This window comes from Ochotona curzoniae, unplaced genomic scaffold (assembly GCF_017591425.1).
Source record: "Ochotona curzoniae isolate NIBS_2020 unplaced genomic scaffold, NIBS_Ocur_1.0 contig_43, whole genome shotgun sequence".
Lineage (NCBI taxonomy): Eukaryota > Metazoa > Chordata > Mammalia > Lagomorpha > Ochotonidae > Ochotona > Ochotona curzoniae.
This window is the reverse complement of record NW_024466218.1, coordinates 27,432,869-27,456,434: the sequence shown is the minus strand read 5'-3', so window position 1 is coordinate 27,456,434 and position 23,566 is coordinate 27,432,869. Positions and strand designations below refer to the sequence as shown.

The window sequence follows — 23,566 nt, the reverse complement described above, 5'->3', positions numbered from 1 at the left end:
AGCAGTTCCTTGGATTAGGGAAACACCAGTTGTCCTAACTTATTTGGTTGTCTGCAGTGCTGGTCTTGCCAGAACCTGCTGGCTGTTAGGTCTAAAGGCCACCCAGACCTATTCTGGGTGAAACCTGTAGGATGCCAAGTCAGTACTATTTTTCCTGGGAGATCAGTGCAATGTGTTGAGCTAAAAGTGAGTTCTCTCCCAACCCAGTGCCTGTGTAGCTCACTATTATTCTTTCAGCCACACAGCCCTTTCCTCAGTACACAAAAACGGTGCTCGATGTGGCACTGGTGGGGGGTCTCGGCCATGAAATCCACCCTGTTCAAGCACCCGCCTGCTTGAGCTCTGCCACTCTGCTTCTGCTCATGTTCCAATCAAACAAATCGGCAGGATGAGCAGTTCTATGTCCAGGCTTACACCCCTTTTCACACCTAGGCTTACCTCCTGAGCTCCTGGTGAACACCCCTTTTCACATGGCTAAGGATAAGAGACAGGATGAGGACAGGGTAGAGCTGTTTACCATGAAAACAGTAAAAGTTGGTGGCAAAGAGCCTTGATTGCTCTTACAATTAGAAGAAAAGGTATGAAAAGCAAACAGTTATACAATGTTTTTATACACACACACACAAAAACACAAATGTTTTTAAAATTTAAATTTCCACACACAGTGTCCAATTACTTCAATTAGCCTTCATGAATACTTCGCTGATTTGTACTTGTTGAGCCTAGGGCTCAATGTACACACTTAAGAAATTTAGAATTTTGTTCTTGTTCTGAGAGTTGCAATGCTTCAATGCTTTTTCCCCTTCTCTCTTTGACTATTTTAAAAATGAAGCTGTGCTGTGCTTTGGCCTCTGTCTGGGACACCCAGACTCCTTCATGAGTGCCTGAGCTCAAGCCTCAACTCCACTTCCAGGTTTACCTTTCTGCTAACGCACATCTTGGAAAGCAGGAGGTCATGGCTCAAGGTGGATTGGCACCTTGCCAGGCACGTGGGCAAGCTGGTCTGAGTTGTATGCTCCTGAATTTGGGAGCTGGGGCTCTGGAATGAACTGTGATAGAATTTTGTCTTGGGAAGTTGGGAATTTTTTCCCAGGTGCTTAGTTAGGTAGCTGGAACGTATAGCACCTTGGGAACATGATGGATGCAATGCATCCTATGAGCCTTAACTACAACGTATGAATGGGGTTTGCCCAGGGGGAAGTGAATCCTGAGATCCAAACAACATGTATATCTTTGGAGAAGCCCCTGTCAGAAGATAGATCATTTCCTTTTTGTTTTGTTTATTCTGAAAATTACAGTTTTTTTTTTTTTGCTTGTCATTTTCACTTTCTCATGAAGTTTTACAGAAATCCATCACCTGCGATAAAAACTCCGGGAGAGAGCAGAGTCCTGTCCTTATCAATAGACAGACAAGACTGCCACAATACTTGAAAGAAAAGCTTCTGTTCTGCAGACCTACCTGAGTGAAAGGCAGCCGTTCCAAACAGGTGAATAAAGGCAAGTTGCAAGCACATGGTTCAGGTCCCGATCACTGAGCAGAAGCCCTGAATCCTGGCTGGGAGTGAACAGTTGAGAGGGAATCAAGCTGTCACTCTTGGTGCCAGGGGACCCTCCCCAGACACGGCAGCTCTCCGCAGCAAGAACAGCCTGCTCAGTTTCAGCCTGGCCCGAGGATGGTGGCAGAACCTCTGATCTGACATGTGATTGGTACCCAGCCTCAGCCAAGAATGTGCCCAGCTGAGAAGGGCATGACATCATTTGTGCCATTCTACACCAACATTCTGGCCTTCTGTGCCAGGAGGAATAAAATGAGCAGATAAATCCATCACGTACCAATCTAAACCCAAATTATGGGAGTGAAGAACAGGGTGAGAGCCTGATGAATTAACTAGAAACTCCCCAGATTCTGTCCCCAAAGGCTGAGGACCACACCCATTCATGGACTCCAAGAAAACAACAAATGGGATTTGGGAAAAGCAAAAGAACTTTTGGAGAAGGAATAGAGAAACACCTGGTACAGAGATTTGTTTCCAGCTTGGTTCCAGTCGAGGAAGAGCTTCCCATGAATGAAGTTTGTCTCTTCTGATTTCAGAAATACAGAGAGCATTTACATATTTTCTGGTATTCCACCCCACTCGGAATGATGCCTTTACGTTTAGTAGCAAGCACAGTGCGCTTCTGACGCCATTGAAGGGACTCCAATCCACCCTTGCTTTTTCTCTTTACCATCTTACTCCTTCCTTCTCTCCTTTGAAGAATCTCAAAAAATTCAGAACAAGTGTCTTGGCAAAAGTGAATTTGAGCCTGAATTCTGTTTCTGATTTTCCTTCATTGCTGCTACCCCCCTATCTAAAGTTAAAACTGAAACTCTAGAGCAGCAGGCTCACTGACGAATGGCAATGCAGGTGCAGTCAAATCCATGCCTCTGCTCCTTGCTTATATTTTCCTAGGAGGGAGACAGAGACTACTGGTTGAAGGAACTGGTCTTTGGATTTGTTTGTGGGGAACAAAATAGAGCTTTGCAGTAAGTTTCAACTCTTCCATTTTTGTACTCCTAAAATCATACCATAACTATCGATTGCAGTTGGGGCATTTGTTGAATTTTGGTGACAGTATTTGTTTACTCTTTGGTGTTGCGCCTTCCTGCTCTCCTCATCTCTCCTTGTTTGGGAAAGACCTTGCCCCGGGGGAAGACTCCAGCTTTAAGTTAGACCATGAACCTCTAAAGATGTGCCATCTCTACATTCTGTTGCATTTCATGGAAGGATTCCTAAAGAGACAGTTGTAATTGCAGAGTCTTGAATCTTTTGCTTTTTACCTGAAGAGTGACTTCAAACACAGAACTGGTTAAGTCTGGGTCTCAATAAGTTAATCATTTAAAATGACTTTTTTTTTTTCCTGGTCTTGTGATAAATTCCATTCTCCTGAGGTAGAGTGGTGCCTGTCAAAACAACTTCCTTCTGAGAAGCTCGGTGTGCAGCGCAAAGTGCACATTCAGTCGTGCCCCTTTCAGAGTCGCAGGCTGGGAGGTGCTAATTTTAGCTCCTCTGGGAGTCTCACAAGAGGTTTCTTTGTAGGCTGTCAGTTTCCAGGTGTCACACATGAAAATAACATTTGAGGAGAGGCAAAGGAGTTACAGAGCTGCACTTTTGGCTTTTCTATGCTGCTTTGAAAATTTAGATCCAATTCAATAAAGAAGTGTGCATGGTACAAATCCACTTTGTTGATTTTTTTTTTGGAGGGGGGGAGTTTTATCTATTCTTACTGGAGTAGTGAAAATAGGGAGTGTGTGTGTGTGTGTGTGTGTGTGTGTGTGTGTGTGTGTGTGTGACAGAGAGAGAGAGAGAGAGAGAGAGAGAGAGAGAGAGAGAGAGAGAGAGAGAGAGAGAGAGAGAGAGGAGGCTGGGTACTGCCCAACTTCTGCGGCTTGTGTTTTGCTCAGAGCTTTAGAGACCCGCGGATCTGAAGGAACGCCATCTGACTCTCATTTGCACCTTCCTCCAGCCCCTCCTCGGGTTTCCTCTGTGCACTTCAAATGCCTGATACCCTCGGTATGAAAAGCGCTGTGTTACCGGGGCCAGAAATCACTAATCAGGCAGCCAGTTTTCACTTTTCCTAAGAGGCGAGCAGTTGCGCCCCTGCTCCTTTTTGCTCGGCGCCAGGAGCAGAGGAGCGGTCGGTGACAGCCCGTCTGCCTTTCGTCCCTCATCTCTCTGGGGCCACATTCTATCAGGCCCCCTTGCCAGGGCCTCTCGGGCTGCAGCGTCAACAAGTGTCGCACCTACAGCAGGGACAGCCCTCAAGTTTCGTCATAGTGATGCTGAAAACTATCCTCCAGCTTCAGCAATGACCTAGTTCACTCAAGGGCAGGGAAAAATGCTCCGCTTCCAGCCCTGACCTGGGCACAGAGCTTTCCCCTTTAGCAAGACTGGAGCTTTTTCTGAAAACACAACCAGGTGGGCTTTGATGCGTTTGTGGAAAAGATCCTGACCCCTGTGACTCCTTTGAATCTTCGTCCCAGGAGCAGGAACACCCACCCAATGCCTCCCACACAGCCCGGGGAGCCCACCGCCAAAGCAGCCCTCCAAGCCCAGCCCTTGGACAAAGTATATTAAAAAGTGAGTATGTAGAACTCGGTTTTTAGAGAATGGCAGTGTTTGAATGATGCTGACATTTTCTGCTGGAGAAGTATGGGTCCTTATGAAACAGAACAAAACAAAACGAAGTAGCATTGCATGGAACACTAGGCTGTCTAGGTTTCAAGGAGGCCGAATTCTGCTGGCCTGGTGGTTGAAGGCCATTTTGATCCTTCTTTGAAAATTACTCTTTTTTTTAATGTTTATTTTGGTCTGACAATAATTGAGATAGTTTCTCTTCTAGCGTGTCAAATAACCGGAAGGAAGAAAAATGTAGAGGATGATTTAAAGTAGTAATTTGTAAAATCTGTGCAAGGTAACATGAAAAATTGAAGTAACTCAGGCTCCATATGCTTTTGCTGGAAATAGCGAAGCCAAAAATCATTCTATTTACATGGATTATCTGAATGACTGCCAACTCCTGATCTAGGTGGACACAGTAGTGTTTTATGACAACCGATAGCGTAAGTTACTGAAAAAGCTATCAGGCATGTCAAAATGGTAGATGGAAACATTCATTGAGTCATTGATAGGTTTTTTCTTCTTTTTAATTTTAAGGCAAAAAGCCCCCCAAATGAGCTGATGAGATGGCACTCATGCCGTGTTACATTTTAATGAACACATCTAAACTTTAAAAACACTGATGGAAAGTCTGCCAATCATTTAAAAATAGATAAAAGCGGGAACAGCATTTGGAGCTGTGTCTTTCTATTTCCTTTCCACGACCTTTTCCTGTAGTAAAGGTAGCCTTCATTTCTGAAGATTAAATAACCAGGCATGCTAAGCCAGTCCGACTGTTCCAGACTTACACGAGGTCTTCAAAAAGCTCTTGGATATTAGAATTAAAAGATAAGTTTGTTTTGGCAAAATTTTTGAAACCCGTGCAGAGTTTTGCCATAAGACCCATTGTCATGAGCACCAATCCCTTCTGTGTAACACATTCGCTAAAAACACACCAGCTAAGAAGAAATTGAAACTTTTTTTTTTCTCTGAGAATGTTGAATTGAAAGCAAAGACATGGCAAATAATTTTCTGTATCAACAACTTGACAAATCCTACACTCAAAGACTGGTAAGCAAGGATTTAAAAGAATACATTTTTGTTTCAAAATTACGATGCCCTGTCGAAGTTTTTACAAACAATTTGGTCACAGCTTAAGGGAGTTACTTAGGGAGGTGGAATTGTGATTTTCATCACCTACACAGTTTCCTCCACCCCCAGTTGCAAAAGTGATTGTTCAACAGCCCACGTACACTTACAGGTTGATGTCAGCCGGAGTAGGGAGGTTGCCATGGAGTGAGCAGCTCAGCCAGAGGGAGGTGGGCAGGCAGGGTACACCTTAGGAAGACGCCCAGGCTCTAGAGTCCGATGTGTGTGTGTCATTAATTCCTAACGTGTCTGTCACGATTTTCAATCTGTCTGAATCCCGGTTTCCCCATCTGTAAATGCAGGTGACAATATCCACTGTAACAGGACTGATGGAGAATCAAATGGATACGTACACCCAAACTATCTGTTGTGGCAAAGTTTCTCAGTAAATGTTGGTTCTTCATCTTGGATCATTTAAGAAGCCTCTCCATATTTTTGCTAAAACTTCAGAACCCTAACATAATATAGACTAATTGTATGATTATATACACTAATATATATATGTATGTATAATTAAATAATTGTATGACACAGTTTAATAGGCATTGGGGTTTCCACTCCCCTCCATTGCATGGCTATGCACATTTTGTCCGGTCACTAATTGGACATTGAGTTCTTTCCAATGGGCATATGAGTTGTTTCAAATTTTTGGCTTCTACAACTTTTGCAAAGAACCTTGTGTGTCTTTACATTGATATAGGCTTTCATTTCTCTTGGGAAGACATGTAAGAGTGAGATAGTGGATTCAGTTGGTAAATGTGCATTTAACCTCTTAGGAACTGCCAAAGCCTTTTGTAAAGAATTTGTTCAATTTTTGCTTTTCCAGTAGCAATGTTGGAGGGTTTTATTTGCTTCCATATCCTTACCAACAGTCAGAGTTCTGTTTACTGCAGCCCTTCCACTGCAGATGCAGTGTTCTCTCTCTGTGGCTTTAATTTGTACTCCCTTAATGATTAATGATGTCAAGTATCTTCTCATGTGCTTATTTCTTGCTTCTGTTTCTCACATACAACCCTAACAGTAAATCTAAGAAACAGCACAATGTTTGAGCTGGGCTATGGTTTGAATGTGTCTCCCAAAGTTCATGTGTTAGAAATTTAATCCCCAGCACAGTGGTGTTGAGAGGGAAGATTTTAAGAAGAAATTAGCTTCTGAGGACTCCACTCTCATAGTTGTGTTGATTCTGTTATCATGGCAATGAGTTAGTTGTGGCTGGAGTGAGTTTTTGATAGTAAGATGAGTTAGTCCTCCATCTCTCTTTATACTCATGTGTGTTTCCTGCTTTCCCATGTTATACCATGGGATGATGAAGCAAAAAGGCCCATGTCTCATGCAGACCTCTTGACCTTGGACTTTCCAGCCTCCATAGTTATTAAAAAACATAGTTTCTTCCTTTTGCAGCATTCCAAGTCTCAGGCAAAAGGGTTAGCTCAGACTAAGAAATTCCCACTGGTGTCTCAGTCCTACAGTTTGTAGGCCATTGGGAATTAGGCTTGTGACATCAATGCTTTCAAGTTACTCAAGCTTGCAAGTCTCTATCTGTGAAACAGGAAGGAGTATGCCACTGGTAGTTTCACCATGTGGATTAAAGGCAATCCTGTGTGTGAAGTGCTCAGCCTCAGGTGCAAGCAGGTACTTTCTCTGACTCACATGGGATTAGGTATTGCATGTCAGTGAGCATCCAGTCCAGATCTACTGTAACTCAGCTGGCAAATCCAGGAACACAATCGCTGTTGGATTAGGTTGGATAATGAGAACTAATCCCTCCTATTCCCAGTGGGGGATAGTCGACTATCAGCTTCAAAGGGGATGCTATCTAGGCTCTGACTGCAGGCTGGGAGCTCTTCTTTGATGCCATCAGCCAGCAGCAGCCTCCTGCTGACAGCAGCCACGCACACCTCTGGCTGGCCCTGTGGGGCTAATGAGCACATTAGGACTTGGCATTTACTGAGTGTTTTGATTGTTCCAGGAACCATCTTGCCTATGGTCTTGTTTGCTTTCCACACTTATGAGAGAAAGACATGAGGTTTGTAGTTCTGGTAATGTGGAATTCAAAGACACTGACAGCAGTTGGCCTTTAAATGTGTAGTGTTTGCTGTTTTGGGGGAGCTGTATGCAAATAGACCCACTGACGCTCCCTCAATGCCCAGTGCAGTAGATACCAGTGCTTTCATTTTACGATGAAGCAAAAACCAAGGCACTTGCCTACTAAGGTAGTAAGTGGCAGAACTGAGATTTGAGTAGGTATGGTGGCACAGGAAGCTGTGGCCTTTTGCACAACATCATTCTGCTATCTGCTAAATACGCCTGTTTGGAGCATCTGTTTAAAGGCAAACTGTGAATCTCTTTTATCTGATGATTCTTGCTTTTTTTTTTTTAAAAGATTTATTTATTTTGAAATCCAGAATTAGAGAGAGAGAAGAAAGAAAGAAGGAAGAAAGGAATGAAGGAAGAAAAAAGGAGAGAGAGAAGTCTTCCAATCAATGGTTCACTCCCCAAGTCGTACCAAAAGCCAGCACTTTGTAAGGCCCAAGCCTTCGGGTCTCACATGGGCGGGAGGGACCCAAGCACCTGGGCCATTAGCAGGTTGCTGGATTTGAAGTGGAGCAGCCAGGACTGAGCTGGCACCCATGTGGGATGCTGGCATCACAGGTGACAGTTGAACTCACTGTGCCACAACACTGGTTGCTATCTGGTGATCTGTGTCTTGGTATCTAGAGAACTATGATGGTGCCGCAGGACACACATCCCAGGATATTTCTGGAGGCACATTTGTAAGTCTAAGAAATTCCAGCCAAGCTCTATGTCATCATCAACCCAAGAACAGAGAGATAAAGTCTGAAACTGCCAAACTATGGAATATTCATGCTACTCCGCCTAGCAGTGTTTAGAAAATGACATAGCCTTTGATGGATTGGGCTGGTATGACAAGATTGCCAAAGTTTAACATAAACTTTGTCACCTATCAGGAAAGACTATATAATCCATTGCTGTAACTCCAGCAAGATTGTATATACAGCTAAATAACTATACCCATAATCATAGGAAAATGACTGAAAGGATTGCAAATCCTTCTACCTAGGAAAGCTCCGAGCTGTAGGGATGGCGTTGCAAAACAGGATGCTAAAATGCATTTTTAACAGCACAAACAGATCCATTTAAAATATGAATTATAAAAGGCAAATGCAAGTTTTTGAAAAAGGAGGAAATTCGCCCTGGACCACACAGTGAAAACAACAACAATAAAACAGGTGAATCCAAAGTTCTTCCATTTGGCATGTTGTCTTTCCCAGGTTGTCTGAAGTTCTCCATGGTCCCTTCACAAGTGCCAGTGGCTTCATATTGATTAGTCACTGCTAGCTGCGAATGACCAATCTGTCTAAAAGAATTCTCAACTTTGAGAAGTCACAAAACACAAACCATGTGCTTTCTACAGTATCCTTTTCTTCTGAAGAGTTGGTAGTACCCCAGGGCCAACATGTGGGAGACAGATAGTGTGATATCATCTGTATTTTACATTGGCACCAAGATAGAGAGGAAGTAGCCTCCCAGGCGAGAGCCATAGATGGCACATAAGCTCCTCGAGCTCACCCAGCTCCTGACACCTTGCCCTGTCCAGGAATGCTATGGGAGGAAGCAGGTCTTGGAAAGAGCTCTCTGACACTAGAAGGCTGTTTACTCAATAACTGGCTATCACTTTAAAAATCACTGTGGTAACCCACAGCAGGAGAGGAAACTGAAGAAGAGGGGAAGTCTTTCCTTAAAGTCTGCTCATTACCCTAGTGAGAACCAGTTATGTAACAGATTCTGTTTATTGATTTATGTGAAAGGCAGAGAGACAGAAAGGGAGATGGGGAGAGAGTTCCTATGTGCTGGCTCACTCCTCAAATGCCTGCTGCAAACAGAGCTGTGCAAGGCCATGGTTGGGGTAGGATATTTCATCTGGGTCTCCCACATAAATGGCTACCTGAGGTATTACCTGCTACCTCCCAGGGTGTGCATCAGCAGGAGGCTGGATCAGAAGCAGAGCTGGGGGCCTCAAACTCTAGGACTCCGATGTGGGATGCAGGTGTCCTCCGATGTGGGATGCAGGTTTCCTCGAGTGGTGTGTTAACAGTTGCACTAAATGCCTGACCTGTACATTATGGATTCTTGGAAGGCAATTTCTGACATTATTCCAAACCTTAGAACATTAGTATTAGCTCTTGTTACAGATGAGGCAATAGGCATAGTATCTTTCCTAGTAGCAGAGTGGGATGTAGATTTGCCTGTAGGTGACAAATCCTCAATTTGATCCACAGTCATTCTGTCAGTAGCCTCAAGAGCCTGCTTCCCTACTTGTTTGGAGAATCAGGGAATTCATCCTTCTACCCAACAGTTGCTGCAAAGAAGTGTTGCAGATCAGCCATAAAAGGGAACAAAGGGGTACGAAGCAATGAAGATGCTTGTTGGGATGCCCACATCCTGTATCAGTGGGCCTGCTCCTAACCCCAGAGGCGGCAGGTGATGGTTCAAGTGCCGAGGTCCTTGCCTCGAACGTAGGAGACCCAGATGCACCACTGGGGTTCTTGGCTTTGGTCTGGCCCAGCCCTGGTCATTTTACACATTTGGAGAGTGAATCAGCAAATGAAAGACCTCTGATAATGTGCTGCAACGTGAGTGAACTTGTAAAACATTGTCAGAGGAGCAATTTTGTGAGGCTCCTTCAAAAAGTTCATGGAAAAACAATTAAAAGATGGGTTTATTTTGATGCAGAGATGGGGAGGGACATATTACCGCTCTAGGTCAACAAGTCCCATGAGCTGGTGGTTCCCACTTGAAGTCATTCCTCTACACTTTGGCCAGCATTTGTTCAATACCTTGTGCTGAGCTGAGGACTCAACTGCCATTTGTGAACCACAATTTCAAAAGCCTAAAGTTGGTCTTAGAGTTCTAAGACACATTTAACCCCTAGATTATTCAGCAATGCTGAGAAACATCAACTTTTTCTTTTTTTCTGATGCGAGTGTAACTTCTTTAACCTTACAGTCAGCCCCTCCACCTATCACGTGAATTAGTTTAATCTTAAATCTGAGATTGAAATTCCTTTCTGCACACATTCTTGCCAAGGCCAGCCAAGCACCGTATCATCCCAAATTCATATTTTGTTTTGAATATCAGAACATCTGTGCAGATATTTTGTGCAGAGTGTTTTCCATGGAAATGATTTCAGAACGTACTTTTTTTAAGTCACCACATTTCAAAACAGAACATCTTGAAAGGAATTAAGTGCCGTGGGAGCTTCAGAGAGCAGGAGGAGCCTACAGGGGTAGTCCTGGCAGGCATTTGTGAGAAATGCCAAGGCTGCTGTCCAGAAAACAGAACTGGCCCAGGGGCCTGGGATTTGTGTCTTCTTGCAGGGCACAACCCCAGATGGCTAGTGCTTGGCAGTCGCCATCTTGGAAACCCTATTTCTGCTTGAACAAGGCGCTTCTCATTTTCTACTTAGAGCTAGGTCCTGCCAATTAATTATGTTCTGCTACTGAGACAAATGCCTCCATTCATTCGTTGCTACAAAATCCTACAGATGATTTTGGGGAGAGCTGGTAAACCCTTGGACTCATGCTGAACAATCTGTCTCCAAACATCCCTCAGAGTGAGACAACGCGGAAATGGGGGAAGCGAGAGGCAGGAGCTGAATCTTGGTGGCTCAGAGCTGAGTGGTTAAGATGTCTATTTGGAAAGGGGGCTTCCCCTTCTGCAGTATAACCAAGACTGTGACGTTCTGGCTTCTACCAAGAACTTAGCTCCAGTTTCTGTTACATCCCTGGATGCGCTGTTAGCCACTCCTAACCGCCCCTTCCCTGCCCACATTAACCACACTGCAGCATAGTTCCTTCCTTTTTCTGAGCTCCATAGCATGCGAGAGCTGCTCAGCAAGGTAAGGAGGAGTGAGACCCTAGTGCCTGGATGTAATGAAGTACTACCTGCAAACCCAGGGCCCCAGGAAGGAGGGATGTGGCTGAGTGGTGTTGGCTAGCATGCACCTGCTGGGTCAAGTGGAAAGGACGCCAGTCCTCTGGTCTACACTTGATCTTAGCCCAAAGGCCGAGAATCGAAGGTCCTCTGTTGTTAGGACTGCCTCATCCTCGTACATTGTGCCCTGTGCAGCAGCTCCAAAGGGACCTTAGATCCTAAAGGTGTAAACCTGCACTGGGCAGCCCCAGGGAGACAGTCACTAGAGTTATGTGATCCTGAGCAAGTTGGTAGGCCTCTCTGAATTTCATGGCCCTCCTCTGTGAAATGTAGGAGGTGTTAAGAACCATCCATTAAGTAGTTTACAATAGATGCAATGAAATGGGTCACAAAGGTTTGATGCCCATTTATTTCAGCAAGTGCAACCATGTTCAGAGATGCTAGCCCAGTGCTTGATCTCCCCAAATGCTTGGAGATCAGAAGAAGAGCACCCGTTTCCCTATTTCAATATCTCTTGAAGCTAGGGATCCTTTCTAGGGAGGCAAAGACGTGCACATCCATTTAAAAGTCCTACATGGAGAAAAAGAGGATGCCCATGTGTGCCATGCCCACATGCCCATGTTCCCTCTCACACTGGAATCTGGTTGCACTAGATCAGCCCAGGGCTATAGAGCCAGTGGCTTCCAATCAGAGCCACCCTTGGCTCATACCCCAGGGGACACTGGGCAGTGTTGGCAGACATCTCTGATTGTCACACAGACAGAGGTGGGGTGTGTTTGTGCCATCTGATAACTGCCAACCTGCTGCCCAGGACAACCTCACCAGCAAGCTACAAGGACTTGTCACCTGGCCACTGGCCCAAGAGCAGAGAGCAGCTGTATGTGGCCTCTCAACTTCACAGGAGAGTCAGAAAAATCCCAGGATGTGTGGTGATGTCAGGGATTTTTTTTTTTTTTTTCAGATTCGTGTGGCAGAAGAGGATGACAGATCCTGGCGGGTCCCCACGGCACACACTGTGCTTTTTGTCTACTTTGCTCTCCCAGAAGGTTCTGGAACAGTCTGACACTGTGCTTCGCTGCATAGTATCTGGTAACCATCACTGGGCCATGAACTAACCCTAACATCCCCTGCTGGTGGGTTTCTGGGCTCACAGAGGCGTTATCAAAGCAGCATCCAGGGCAGATTACTTTGGAAGCTTATCCTGAGTGACCAATAAACTGACTAAACCCTCCAAAGACTTTATCTATAAGATGTCTTTGAGTAACTTCCTGTTTCGTGATTTGCCTCTCTCACCATGCAGTTCTTTGCTCAGATCATCTCCTCTCTCTTTTCTGTGGCCTACAGGAATGATGTGATTACCTTGCTTCGGAGAACTTAACTGACTCATCCTCTGTTATTCTTTAACTGATGGACTAACACTGGCTAAATATGTCTCCTGTGGTTGGCCTTGCCCAGGCAGACGAGGAGGCAGTGAGAGCGTTATGACCAAGGCAAAGAGGGGGCATTGGAACAGAGGAGAGGACTGGCATGCTCTCTACACTGGAGAATCAATCTCTCTGAGCCAATCAGAAAATCTGTTGGCACCCTGGGAGTAAATAGGACTGATCGCTAAAAGAAAATATAATGAACTACTCTCACAGGGAAGGGGTAGCTTGTCTTGGGTAGAAGTTCTCCTTTTTTAAAAAATTTATTTTTATTGAAAAGTCAGATATATATAGAGGAGGAGAGACAGAGAGGAAGATCTTTCGTCTGATGATTCTTCACTGCCAAGCAGCTGCAACAGCTGGAGCTGAGCCAGTCTAAAGCCAGGAGCCAGGAGCCTCTTCTGGGTCTCCCATGTGGGTGCAGGATCCCAAGACTAGGCAGTCCTTGACTACTTTCCAGGGCCACAAGCAGGGAGCTGGATGGGAAGCAGGGCTGCCGAGGTTAGAACTGATGCCTATATGGGATCCCAGTGTGTTCAAGGCGAGGACTTTAGCCGTTAGACCACTGTGCTGGGCCCTCTGTTCTTTCTTAAATTGCAAGACCATCAAGGTACCAGTGATGCTTCCTAAGGGCAGATGTTAGCAGAGATGGGTGGAGACAGAAGTTCTGGTCTTCACAAAGAAGAATGCAGGTGGATTAGAGAGGAGTAGTAGGCAAGGTCACAAGGTTTAATGGGGTAAAGCATCCACTGGGACAGATGGACACTTCTCCAGGGGGAACCTGTGAGTGCCCAGCGTTCGTTCATGCTGGACTAAACAAGGCTGCATAGTTTAATGGAGAGCGTACACCTGACAGGCCAGGCAAGCATCTCAGGAAAGACTGAAGGGCAGTCTGTATGCAGATGGGGGCACGTAAGGGCCTGGGCTCCAGTTCTTCCCGTCCTTTCTCCTTCCTGCCCCCACTTCTCCTGGACAGAGGGTCTGCTGCATGTGAAACAGGTAACATCCCTCCCAGGGTTTTAGTACTCAGTGTTCTCAGACTGCGCCCTGAGAACACAGGGCACAAGGCTTGGTACAGGCAGAGAGGATTCTCCTGGAGGGCCTGCCTTGGGGCAAAAGCTCGGACCACCTCTAGTTACTGAGGTACGGCCAGGATTTTGGAGCATACAGTTCTGGACTGCTTCATAGGTGGGATTCTCAGGCTGCTACATTCCTTCCTTTTCTGTGTTTTCCTTAGCAGGTCCCCATCCCCCATACCACATGATTCCTAAAGTCCTACCTAAAGAGCCTGAGAAAGAAATGCCTGCATTTGGCTCACTGACATCCTCATAAAACCTCATCCATCATGCAGAAGCAGGGCTGCAGGAGCAGGTGCACAGCCTCTCTGGGCCCGCAGTATCCTTCCTTTCTGCTCGTCAGTGGTCCAGCAGATGAATCAAGAGGCCAAGCTAGCCTTGCACTTGTATAGACCTTAAACGCTTGCCTGCCAGACCTCCCACATGTTAGCTTTCAACAAATGACTCACAGGAAGGTTCAGAAAACCAGGGGAAGGTTTTCAGGATGCTTCCCAGCAAGGGGGAGGGGAAGAGAACCACCCACGAGGTACCAGGTACCACTTCCCCACACAAGTCTCGTTTCTGGCTAATGGTTCAGAACTGCACTAAACCACGGGAAAAAACAGCCTGCCACAAGGACACACAGAGAAAGCATCAGCCTCTGTCAGTCTGAATGTTGTGGCCTCAGTTTGGGACCAAAATAATGTTTCCTAAGTTCTTTCCTCTTACTTGAAAAGCATTTTAAGTACAGGCACCAATACATTTTACAAAGTGATAAGGTGTATGTAAAAGGTTAGGAAGTAAAAGACACATATGGGCCATGTTTGGGGATAGAGTGGGATAGGAAGGGAAAGATACAAGTGCAGAAAGAGAGAAAGAGAGAGCTCACTTCATCCATATCATGGATGATTGAGGGATTCCATGCTCAGTACAAGCATGCTTTATGCACTTCCTTCAAGAAAGTCCCCTTCCCAAGAAGGAACAGCAAAGTGCCTCCTACTGAGGACCCCAGGTAGACCTCCTGAGGAGGTGCTCCCAGGCTGAGAAGAGCAGACAGACAGGACTCATGCCAGCAGCCTCCTGGATGGTTTTCAGAACAGCCCAGTGGTCTGGTCATTCACCTGCGAGAGGCTCCAGCAAGCAGCTGCAGCATATGGCTCTGTCCTCTGCATGTGTGGCTCAGGCCAAGGACTCAGGCATCCACCTAGAGGAGATGAGGAGAGGAACCCAAGGCTGCCAAACAGCACATTCATGACACTCATCCTGAGGATGTGGAGGAAGGGAGGGGTGGAGGAACCTTGGGGCCTGCCTGTGATCCAGGTCCCACCAACCCATCCTCCTTCATTTTCCCCTTCCTGTGGCGGGGAGTTCTTCTCTTTACAATCCTTAGGGTTGTTGGCCAAAACTCACATGATAAGTAAGACAGAAACTCATATGATAAGCAAGACAGAATGAGAGCATTCCTGGGCTGGATTCAGAATGATAATATAGAATGTATGACACAGGGATACAGATAGGGAGGCTGATGAGAAAGCTGTTTGGGACAGACTGACACCCTTGTTCCCCTGTACTGCCTCGGGGTGGATGGCAGTCCTGAGGGTTTTGGCAAATGAAGCCCTTGGCATCACCTCTGGTTAATGAAACAGCAGGGGAGACTCCCAATGTCTGTGAGAATGTCATCAGCCCGGCCCACACAGCACCAGCGGGAGGCCAGCATCCCACCCTCTTTCACCCTCCCTAAGGGAACGGTGTACCTGTCCTCCTTTGGTCTGCTCTCTCTGGGATCACCACATGCTGTTTTGGGCACTGGTAAAGGAAGGTTTCCAAAAAGGTAAAAAGATTCCTATGCAAGTATAAAATGAATACTTCAAAGATTTTGATCAACAACTCATTAATTAAATAAAGAATTAGAAAACATTAAGGCCCAAGAAGCTAGGTATTTATTGGCAATTTAATAAAGGAACATTAGGATACAAATGCTGGGCTAGATTAACACTGGTTATCATCCCAGAGATCAAAGCCAAATTGTTATGATGTCTTTTGTTATATATGGATGGAAATCATTTGGCTTAAAAATCATTCAAATTGATACACTATTTTATGAAATATGAGAATTTCAATCAGTAAGAGCCACTGAGTAAAGCAAGTACATTCCTCAAGGTTATTGTTGGCTGGGTCTTTATTTCCATATATTTTGAAATGATACAATCTTTATCTTTGCATTATTTTCAACTAGTGAATAATTAAAAAAAATAGCTCCTAGGGATTAAGAACATTTTCAACTGGAATGTCCATTCCCAGCTCAGCAACACTTTAGGTAACAAAACATATTCAAATAGTGCTTACTGTGTAACACATTGGTATCTGTGGGAGGAAGGCTTTAGGTCCCCAACTGACATGATCTATCATGCTTCTCCTTACTGTTAATGGACTTCTCTTATTCGTAATTTTATGATTTTTTTTCTAAAGACACTCAAGAATATTCTTATTTCTTCATCATCAGGTCAGCCCAAGCCAGAGGTAACATGGTATAAGAATGGTCAAGCCATTGATGACAGTGCCATGGTTTCGAGTTATGAGTTCTTTGAGAACCAATACATTCATCTGTTACATCTCCCTTGGTAAGTCACGATAGCCTGGTGGACTCTATCTCCTCACACCTTTATACTGTGTCATCTTCTGTCTACTGTGAGGTAAGGCCAAAAAACTGGCTCATGTTTGCTTTACAAGGAGGGGAAAGGGAGAGAGGAGAAAAGGTTGTCTGATTCTTCTAAGTTATAGCTAGACAGGAGACAGAAGTTCTGAGTTTCTAGGCACAGTAGGCTGATTTAAAAGCCAATGGAGCCCTGGTCCTGGTGTTAGCAGGCATCATTTTCAGCATTCAGCAACAACCACTGTGGGTCCTGTATTCCTAGGTTCTGCCAAGGATGAATTAAAAATAAATGTAACAGTGCCTGAATACTGAACACATGGAGACTGTATTCTTGTCTTAATTCTCTAACCAGTGCAGTATAACACTAGTTACATCACTTCTACACTGGATACTCTAAGCAATCTGATGATTTGAAGTATATGGAAGACATGCCTAGGTTTTATGAACATACTCTCTGTGCCAGCTCACGTAAGGGACTTGAACATCCTTATACTTTGGTATGCAAATAGGGGCATCCTGGGAACCAGTCCCTGGTGGATACTGAGGGAAAACTATTTGGCAAACATCATCCAGACCTTCCAGTTTGCTGCCATTGCTGGAGTTCAGCTTTATCTAGAGTTTATCTAGGTGACCCAGCCATCTCCATATTTTCACTGAGCATTTAAACTTGTCTTCCTTGAAAAGTTAAGAAAGAATGGCAATCTCTACACTGTCATTCAACCTCCCAAGTGTATGGATGCAGAAGTGTCTGACCATGATCCCACAGCAAGTTGGGGATGGCGTGGAGGCCAGAAACCACACTTTTGCCTTGACTTTAGGAAGCAGTGTAGTCCGTGCAATGATCTCATGATTTTTTTTTTCCCGCTGTTGTTTCCACAACAACTATTTGTGTACATGGAAATCAGGAAGCTTGTTATAGAGCAGAGGAGATGAGACACTCCGGTGGAAGCTGAGTAGGGAGGTCTGCTCTCAGAACCCAGTGCTGTTGAACTGGCCACAGTGCTTTTTGGGAGACACTACAAGTTCAGACAATGACTAGTAGAGGTGGACATGTGCCAACAGCCTTGGATGTGATACTAGAAAAGCAAGACTTGGATTTGAACACCACCTCTGCCGTTTTCTCACTATGTGACCTTGACTGTTATTTAACATTTGTGAAATTTCTTCCTCTGTAAAAATGTCTTCCTCTATAAAATAAAAGGGTGACTGGCAGGATTAATGGGCTTAATGTTGGTACATGTTGTATTATGTAGCAGTTAATCAGTGAATACTGGGCTTTCTTATCTTCACATTTACTGTTTTGTTTAAAGGCTGGGGAGCATTTCACTGTGATTGAATTGCCTGATTCATTTGACTGTGAACTTGTCTAACCTGACATTCACAGCACTCATTCAGTCATTCACTGTGCAGTTGACTAAATGATGTTCATCAGGGCTCTATCCTAGGCCAAGCATTCTGCTTAATGGTGGACTGAAGGTGAGCAGCATGCGTGCTCATGCCCTCATGAAAGTTTGACTCCAGTGTGGAAGACTCAAGAAGTGGAAAATACATCATTCTTCCTTTTACCATCCCAGGGTCCTGGGGAGCAGCCCACCTGCTGTGGGGGCTCCTCAGCCATGCCTTGGCCTTTCTAGATTCTTCATCCTACTTTCCCACCATGTTTTCATCTTCTTCAGCCCATAGGGACCTCTAGGTTTTAGAGACGATTTGAACTCCCCTTGGATCTGGTCAACCTCAAACCTTCTCATCTCCTTTTAGTATCTCTCTAGTCCTTCTTTAAGGTGGTTATTTATTTCCCAGGAGACTCTATACATTAAACTCGCATGTATGCTTCTTACCCTTGCTTTTCTCCCTCTCAGTACATAATATGTATTTCTCAATTATTTTCTTGTCATACGTCACCAGAATAGTATACTCAATATTCAGCCAGAAGAGAAGTTTCATGTGTATTTTTTTTTAAGAACTGAGTTGCTACTAATATTTTTCTGTTTTGGTAGAACCAAGGTATTAAGGCATGGGAGAACTGAAGGCCACCGTGAAGCCCGCCATGCTGGGCAGCAGGGGCAAATGAGCATTAAGGAGGAGACACTTAGAGAGAGACTCTGCACTGTGGCAGGGCAAGTCACTGCTCTCTGCTCCTGAGTTCCTCAGGCAGTGGTGTCTCATGAAAATCATAGAGTCAATGGAGTAGAATCTACTCTTTCCAAGCTCCTGGCCTGCCATACTGAAAAGCAGTATACCTCCTGGGAAAGATGCTCAGACACACTGCCAGGATGGTAGAGTCCTGTGAACACAGTCACAACCATGCTTTGCTGCTAGGTAACAAATAACGGGATACTAATGATCATCCAGAGTTCTGACTTTTAACTGCAAGTTTTCTGAACTGGGTCTACTGATTAGCACCTGCTGGGGATCTGAAAAATCCACTACACACTCTTGATAGATTAAATCTGAATTTCAGGTGATTCCACTGTGTTGCAAAGGATGAAATGTGTGTTACATTCTAAACATGAATCTGCAAAGTAATTTGACTTGTCCCAGGATGTCCAATGGTGGTTAGGAAAATAAATAGTGGTTTAGGGTTCAAAGGTCATGAGTTAGTGGTTAGTTTTACTGGTCTCACATCTTTCTACCATGATCGACATACATACATCACTGGATTAGTTGCCCCTGAAAAGTACTTTTCTTATCTACACAAGTTTGGACCTTGAGTCATTAAATCTTAGTTCTTAGCTACTTTAAATTCCTGGCTTGTGTTTCCCAAGGGCTTTCTCGGGTTTACCACTGTGGATCTACTGGGCTGATTCAAGGCCAAGAGCTCTGGTGCTGTGTTTAGTGAGTTTTCCCCTTTTTCAACCCCAGGGGGCTTGTGGCCATTGGGTCCACCTAACCTTTTCTTCTCCACACCACGCCACATGTCAGGTGCCTGGAATTGCTTGGAAGAGGTTCATCAGGGCTATTGTTAATTCTGTCACTGCCACTCTTCAAGGACACTGGTGGGAAAGAGAAACGGAGAACCCAGGATGAACTCCGAGGGTCAGAGATAACCATAATCCCATTGTGGTGTGTACTGTAGCTTGAAATAGTTTTGTTTTTCTTTTTCAAAAGATGTGGGAGTTAGGAGGAGAGATGGAAAATGCAAATAGCTGTTTTCTACCTCATAGTGAAAGCAAATTACCACCATGGGTATACAGAGTTGTGGTCTCTTACACACAACTCAGAGAAAGGCAGAAAAGCAACAGATAAAAATCTGTCCAGGAACCCACACTTAGAGTGACAGACTCCTCCCTGCAGCAAGGAGTCTTTTTTGATGGTCACAATTAAACATCAGAGAGCACAGGCTACAGGTGAGTCAGAAGCAGGAAAGGGGAAGCTGGGAGGGGCAGGGCAGTAGCAGCAAAGCCCAGCCAAGGAGGGATAGGCAGTCCCTCAGGTACTTTTGTTGGTCAGCTCAACCCTGGCATTGGCTAGGTTGGAGGTGGGCCCTGCAGAGTGCTGGGTGGGGACAATGACTGGAGAACAGAGTCACTGCCTGGCAATCTGCTGATGGCTGAGCAGTATCCGCTGAATCCCTGTCTCCCTGGAACATCACTGAGTGGCCTTATGTGGTGATTGGCTTTTTGCAAGTGTGAGTAGTTTGACAACTTCATGCTGGATCAGGGTAGGCCCTGACCGAGGGACTGGTGTCCTCCTAGAAAGGAAAAGCAGACACACAGAGAGAAGATGCCAGGTGATGCTTGGGAAGAGGTCAGGGGGATTGAATTGCCAGCTCAGCAATGCCAAGGATTGTGAGCAGCCACCAGGAGCCTTAGACACCCCCTCACTGTGGACCTCCAGCCTCCAGAGCTGTGGAAAAGTACGTCTGTCAATTCGTGCTATGACAGCTCTAGAGGTGAATACATAGGAGACCTTGGCAGTCTGGCAAAAGTGAGTGTCACCATCTTTCTACTTAGACCTAGGGTGACCAAGTTGGTCTGATAACATTGTGCTCCTTCCAAACACACCAGCTGGCTTGATGCAGGTGCCCCCAGGGAGGCATCTATGAGTCCAAGGGGCAAAGAAAATTACTCACTGTGCCCTGCATGGGGATTGATTACTCAAGGCTCTGAAGAAGAAATCAGTAAGTTTTGCTAGGTCACTTAGTTTTTGCTCCTAGGAGATACTTGGAAATATCTGTGGACATTTTTCATTGTCATGTCTGGAAAGGAAAGGTGGGTTACAGATATCTGGTGTGTGCAGGTTAAGGATTCTACTAAACATGGGACATTGGGCAGTGCACAGAGCAGTCCCTTACCCTCTGCCACCACTAAACAACTCTCAGATCTAACATGTTGAGGAGGCATGAAAATAGACTCTACTTCTTGAACAGAAGAGTGGGAAAAAGTCACAATATATACATAACCAGATGGGAGAAATCAAGGGCCAGAATTTATAAACCACATCCACTGTCCATTTCCAAGTGTCTCAGGCTTGTTCCCAAAAATCCAAAAGCAAAACACTAATCTCAATGATTGCCCATTGGCTATAGAATATTTTTTAACTCTTAATCCATGCAGTTATTCCACAGATGCTAAGAACATTGAGTGCATTCTAGCCATAGCGCTAGTTAAAGGGGCATAAGTCTCTGATGACCTCACAGTGCAGTAAGAGGAACAGACTCATGAAAAGACATGGACAGTTATCAGGAGCCGCAGCCAACACAAGCACTGAAACAGAAGGGTATGTGTTTACACTTACAACCCCACTTGAATGAGTTCTAAAAGTTGGAGTCTGTGACTTCAGGCACACCTTGGCCTATTCAGTTATTATTCCTCCCATCTGAGTGGACCCACAGAGACCAGGGGCCGTGGGAGTCTACGTTACATTCCTTTTAATGCTCCTCTGAGCCGAAACTTTGAATTGCCTGAGGAAGCCATTGGCTTCTTTTTATGTATGATAGCCGAGAGGAAGCTTACTCCCTCTGCGAGTCATCTGAAATCCAGGAGTTACCAGCTGTGAATGAAGTCGGGCAACTGAAGATAGTTAAAGGTGTCCTCATTTCTGGAAGAAATGTCTCAAAACAGACCTTGTCACAATCCATTTCATTTATTATTGGATGTCATTTGCAACACTGACCAAGAATCCAAAGTCAGGTTGTCCGGATCTATGAGTTGTGTCATCTGGACAAACAACTTAATCAGTCTTCCTCAGATTCCTGAACTGCAAAATGGGGGTGAAACTAGCACCTGCTTTATTAGGTGCTTGTGAAGAATTCTGGACACTCAATTTTTTAAAATATTAGCTATGTTATGTGCTTTAAATATGTTTCTCTTTAACTCTGAGCTATAATCTTGTGAAGTTTGGAAGTCAGAAAGTTAGCATAACTTGGCAGCATTTTCCCTCCCTGCTATTTCCCTCTTGGAGAATAAGCCATCATTAACACACTTGATCGAGGCATCACTGGGCAGAAATAAAGATGACTGAATCTTGCAGTGTCTTGGCTAAGCCAGCAAATGCTTTTCATCCAGGACTGGAAGACTTTGTGTTCCCATGGGCTTAAGTAGGTGTAAGAAGTCTTAAAGCTGACTGGGAGAGCTTCCTGGCACCTGTGAGGCTTCAGTGTTCCCAGCAAAGAGTCACAGCAGGCGCCCGTAACATTCTTCTAGCATGAACTCAGCAAGCATGCATCACAGCCTTTCTGTGCATCACACCTCCAGCCCTACTTGAACGAGCTCAGAGGGTCTGACAGGAAACTTCCATTTAGTCCATGGGGGTGATCGGTCCCTTCTGAGAATCCGCTGCTCAGCAGCACATTCCTGTTGTGACTTACGCAGGAGAGTGTCTCACTGGGGTGAATCACCCTAGGCCAGGCAGCAGGGCGCTCACTCCCTTTTTTTCTAGAGATGGGGACTTGGGCAGTTGTCACCCTGATTGTACCAATCCCCTAGGGCAAATCACACTCACCTGGGGGCAAGTGAGAGATTGAACCAAAAGCTACCCCCTACCCAACCCCCAACTCAAGACCTTGGGACAACCAAGAAGACACAAACAAGTCACTGGAGATTGGATATACAATGAGCATCTCTGATAGTGTCCCTCCATCAGTACTTTCTGAGGACTGAGATCACAGCAGGAAATTTCAGATATTCTTGGGTCTCCGGTTCAGTCGTTCTCTATAGTCAGAGTCATGGCCAGCCACTTCTGGCGACTATGCAGGGAGTCTTGCTGATGCAGGAACCACAAGCTTCCAGCACTCAGCAGCAAGGCTGGATGGGGGTTGGGACAGACCTGGAACCAAGTCAAGTCTTGTAAGCACCCAGAAGGGCCTGACCTGGGCTCCATGGGGCAAGGCTGAGAGCAAGGCTCACTTGGCAACATGGGTCTTGGTCCTGACCCCATTCTCTCTTGTTCCTGCATGGAGCTGAGGGCATATCAGGAAAGTCCCCTGGCTTCACACCTTTTCCCAGCCACATCTGAAAGCCTGTTCCACCCCAGACTCTGCCTTAGAGCTTTCAGCAGGTTGTCTTGGGCCCTTGCCTCTCCCTGGCTTGCCTCCCTGCTCTATGACTTCCTGTCTTGCCTTCTCCAAGATGACTATTCCAATTCAATTACCCTTTTGCTTTGTTTTGTTTTTGAATGCCACAATGTAGGGGGCATACTTAGTACCTCCAACCCATCAAGTCATCGGGCCAGGCCCCAGGGAGGCCTGCTCAAGGTGCTGGATTCCCCTGAGAACCCTGCCAGATCATATCCCAAACCCAGACCCCAGGTGAACCCTGAGTGGTATAATCTGTGAGGAGATAAGAACCTGGCACAGACTCTTTGCTCATGTTAGTTGCTCATGCTGCCCTAACAGAATGTCATAAGCTGGGTGATTAAACCACCACTCTGGAGGCTGGGGCCAAGATCTAGGTGCTTGGAGGTTTGGAGTCTGGCAAGGCCTACTTCCTCTTGTGCAGTAGGCCACCAACTCACATGGTAGAGAAAAAACAAGTTTTCTAGTGTTTCTTCTTGTCATGGCATACATCCCCTCACAGAGGCCCTGTCCCCATGACCTCACCAGAACATAATCCCCTCCCAAAAGTCCCATCTCCATCAACGTCACACATGGGGATTCAAGCTTCAGCATAGAACTCAGTGTGGGAACCCAGTTTGGTCCTTAGTACTGCCCCAAACATGGAAGATGTCTTGGCCAGGTACAGGGTTGGGCTAGGA

General features: G+C 45.4%; 1 protein-coding gene across 1 annotated transcript in view; it reads left to right on the top strand.

The window, feature by feature from the left end:
• The first annotated feature begins 3,817 nt into the window (after positions 1–3,817).
• The window catches only part of ALPK2 (alpha kinase 2), a 93,820-nt gene continuing 74,071 nt past the window's right edge, over positions 3,818–23,566 (top strand). The window contains exons 1-3 of the mRNA XM_040984672.1: positions 3,818–4,118; positions 12,202–12,329; positions 16,223–16,340. Of these exons, the coding sequence (XP_040840606.1) occupies positions 12,221–12,329; positions 16,223–16,340 (227 nt within the window). The 5' untranslated portion in view covers positions 3,818–4,118; positions 12,202–12,220. The remainder of the gene's footprint in view (positions 4,119–12,201; positions 12,330–16,222; positions 16,341–23,566) is intronic.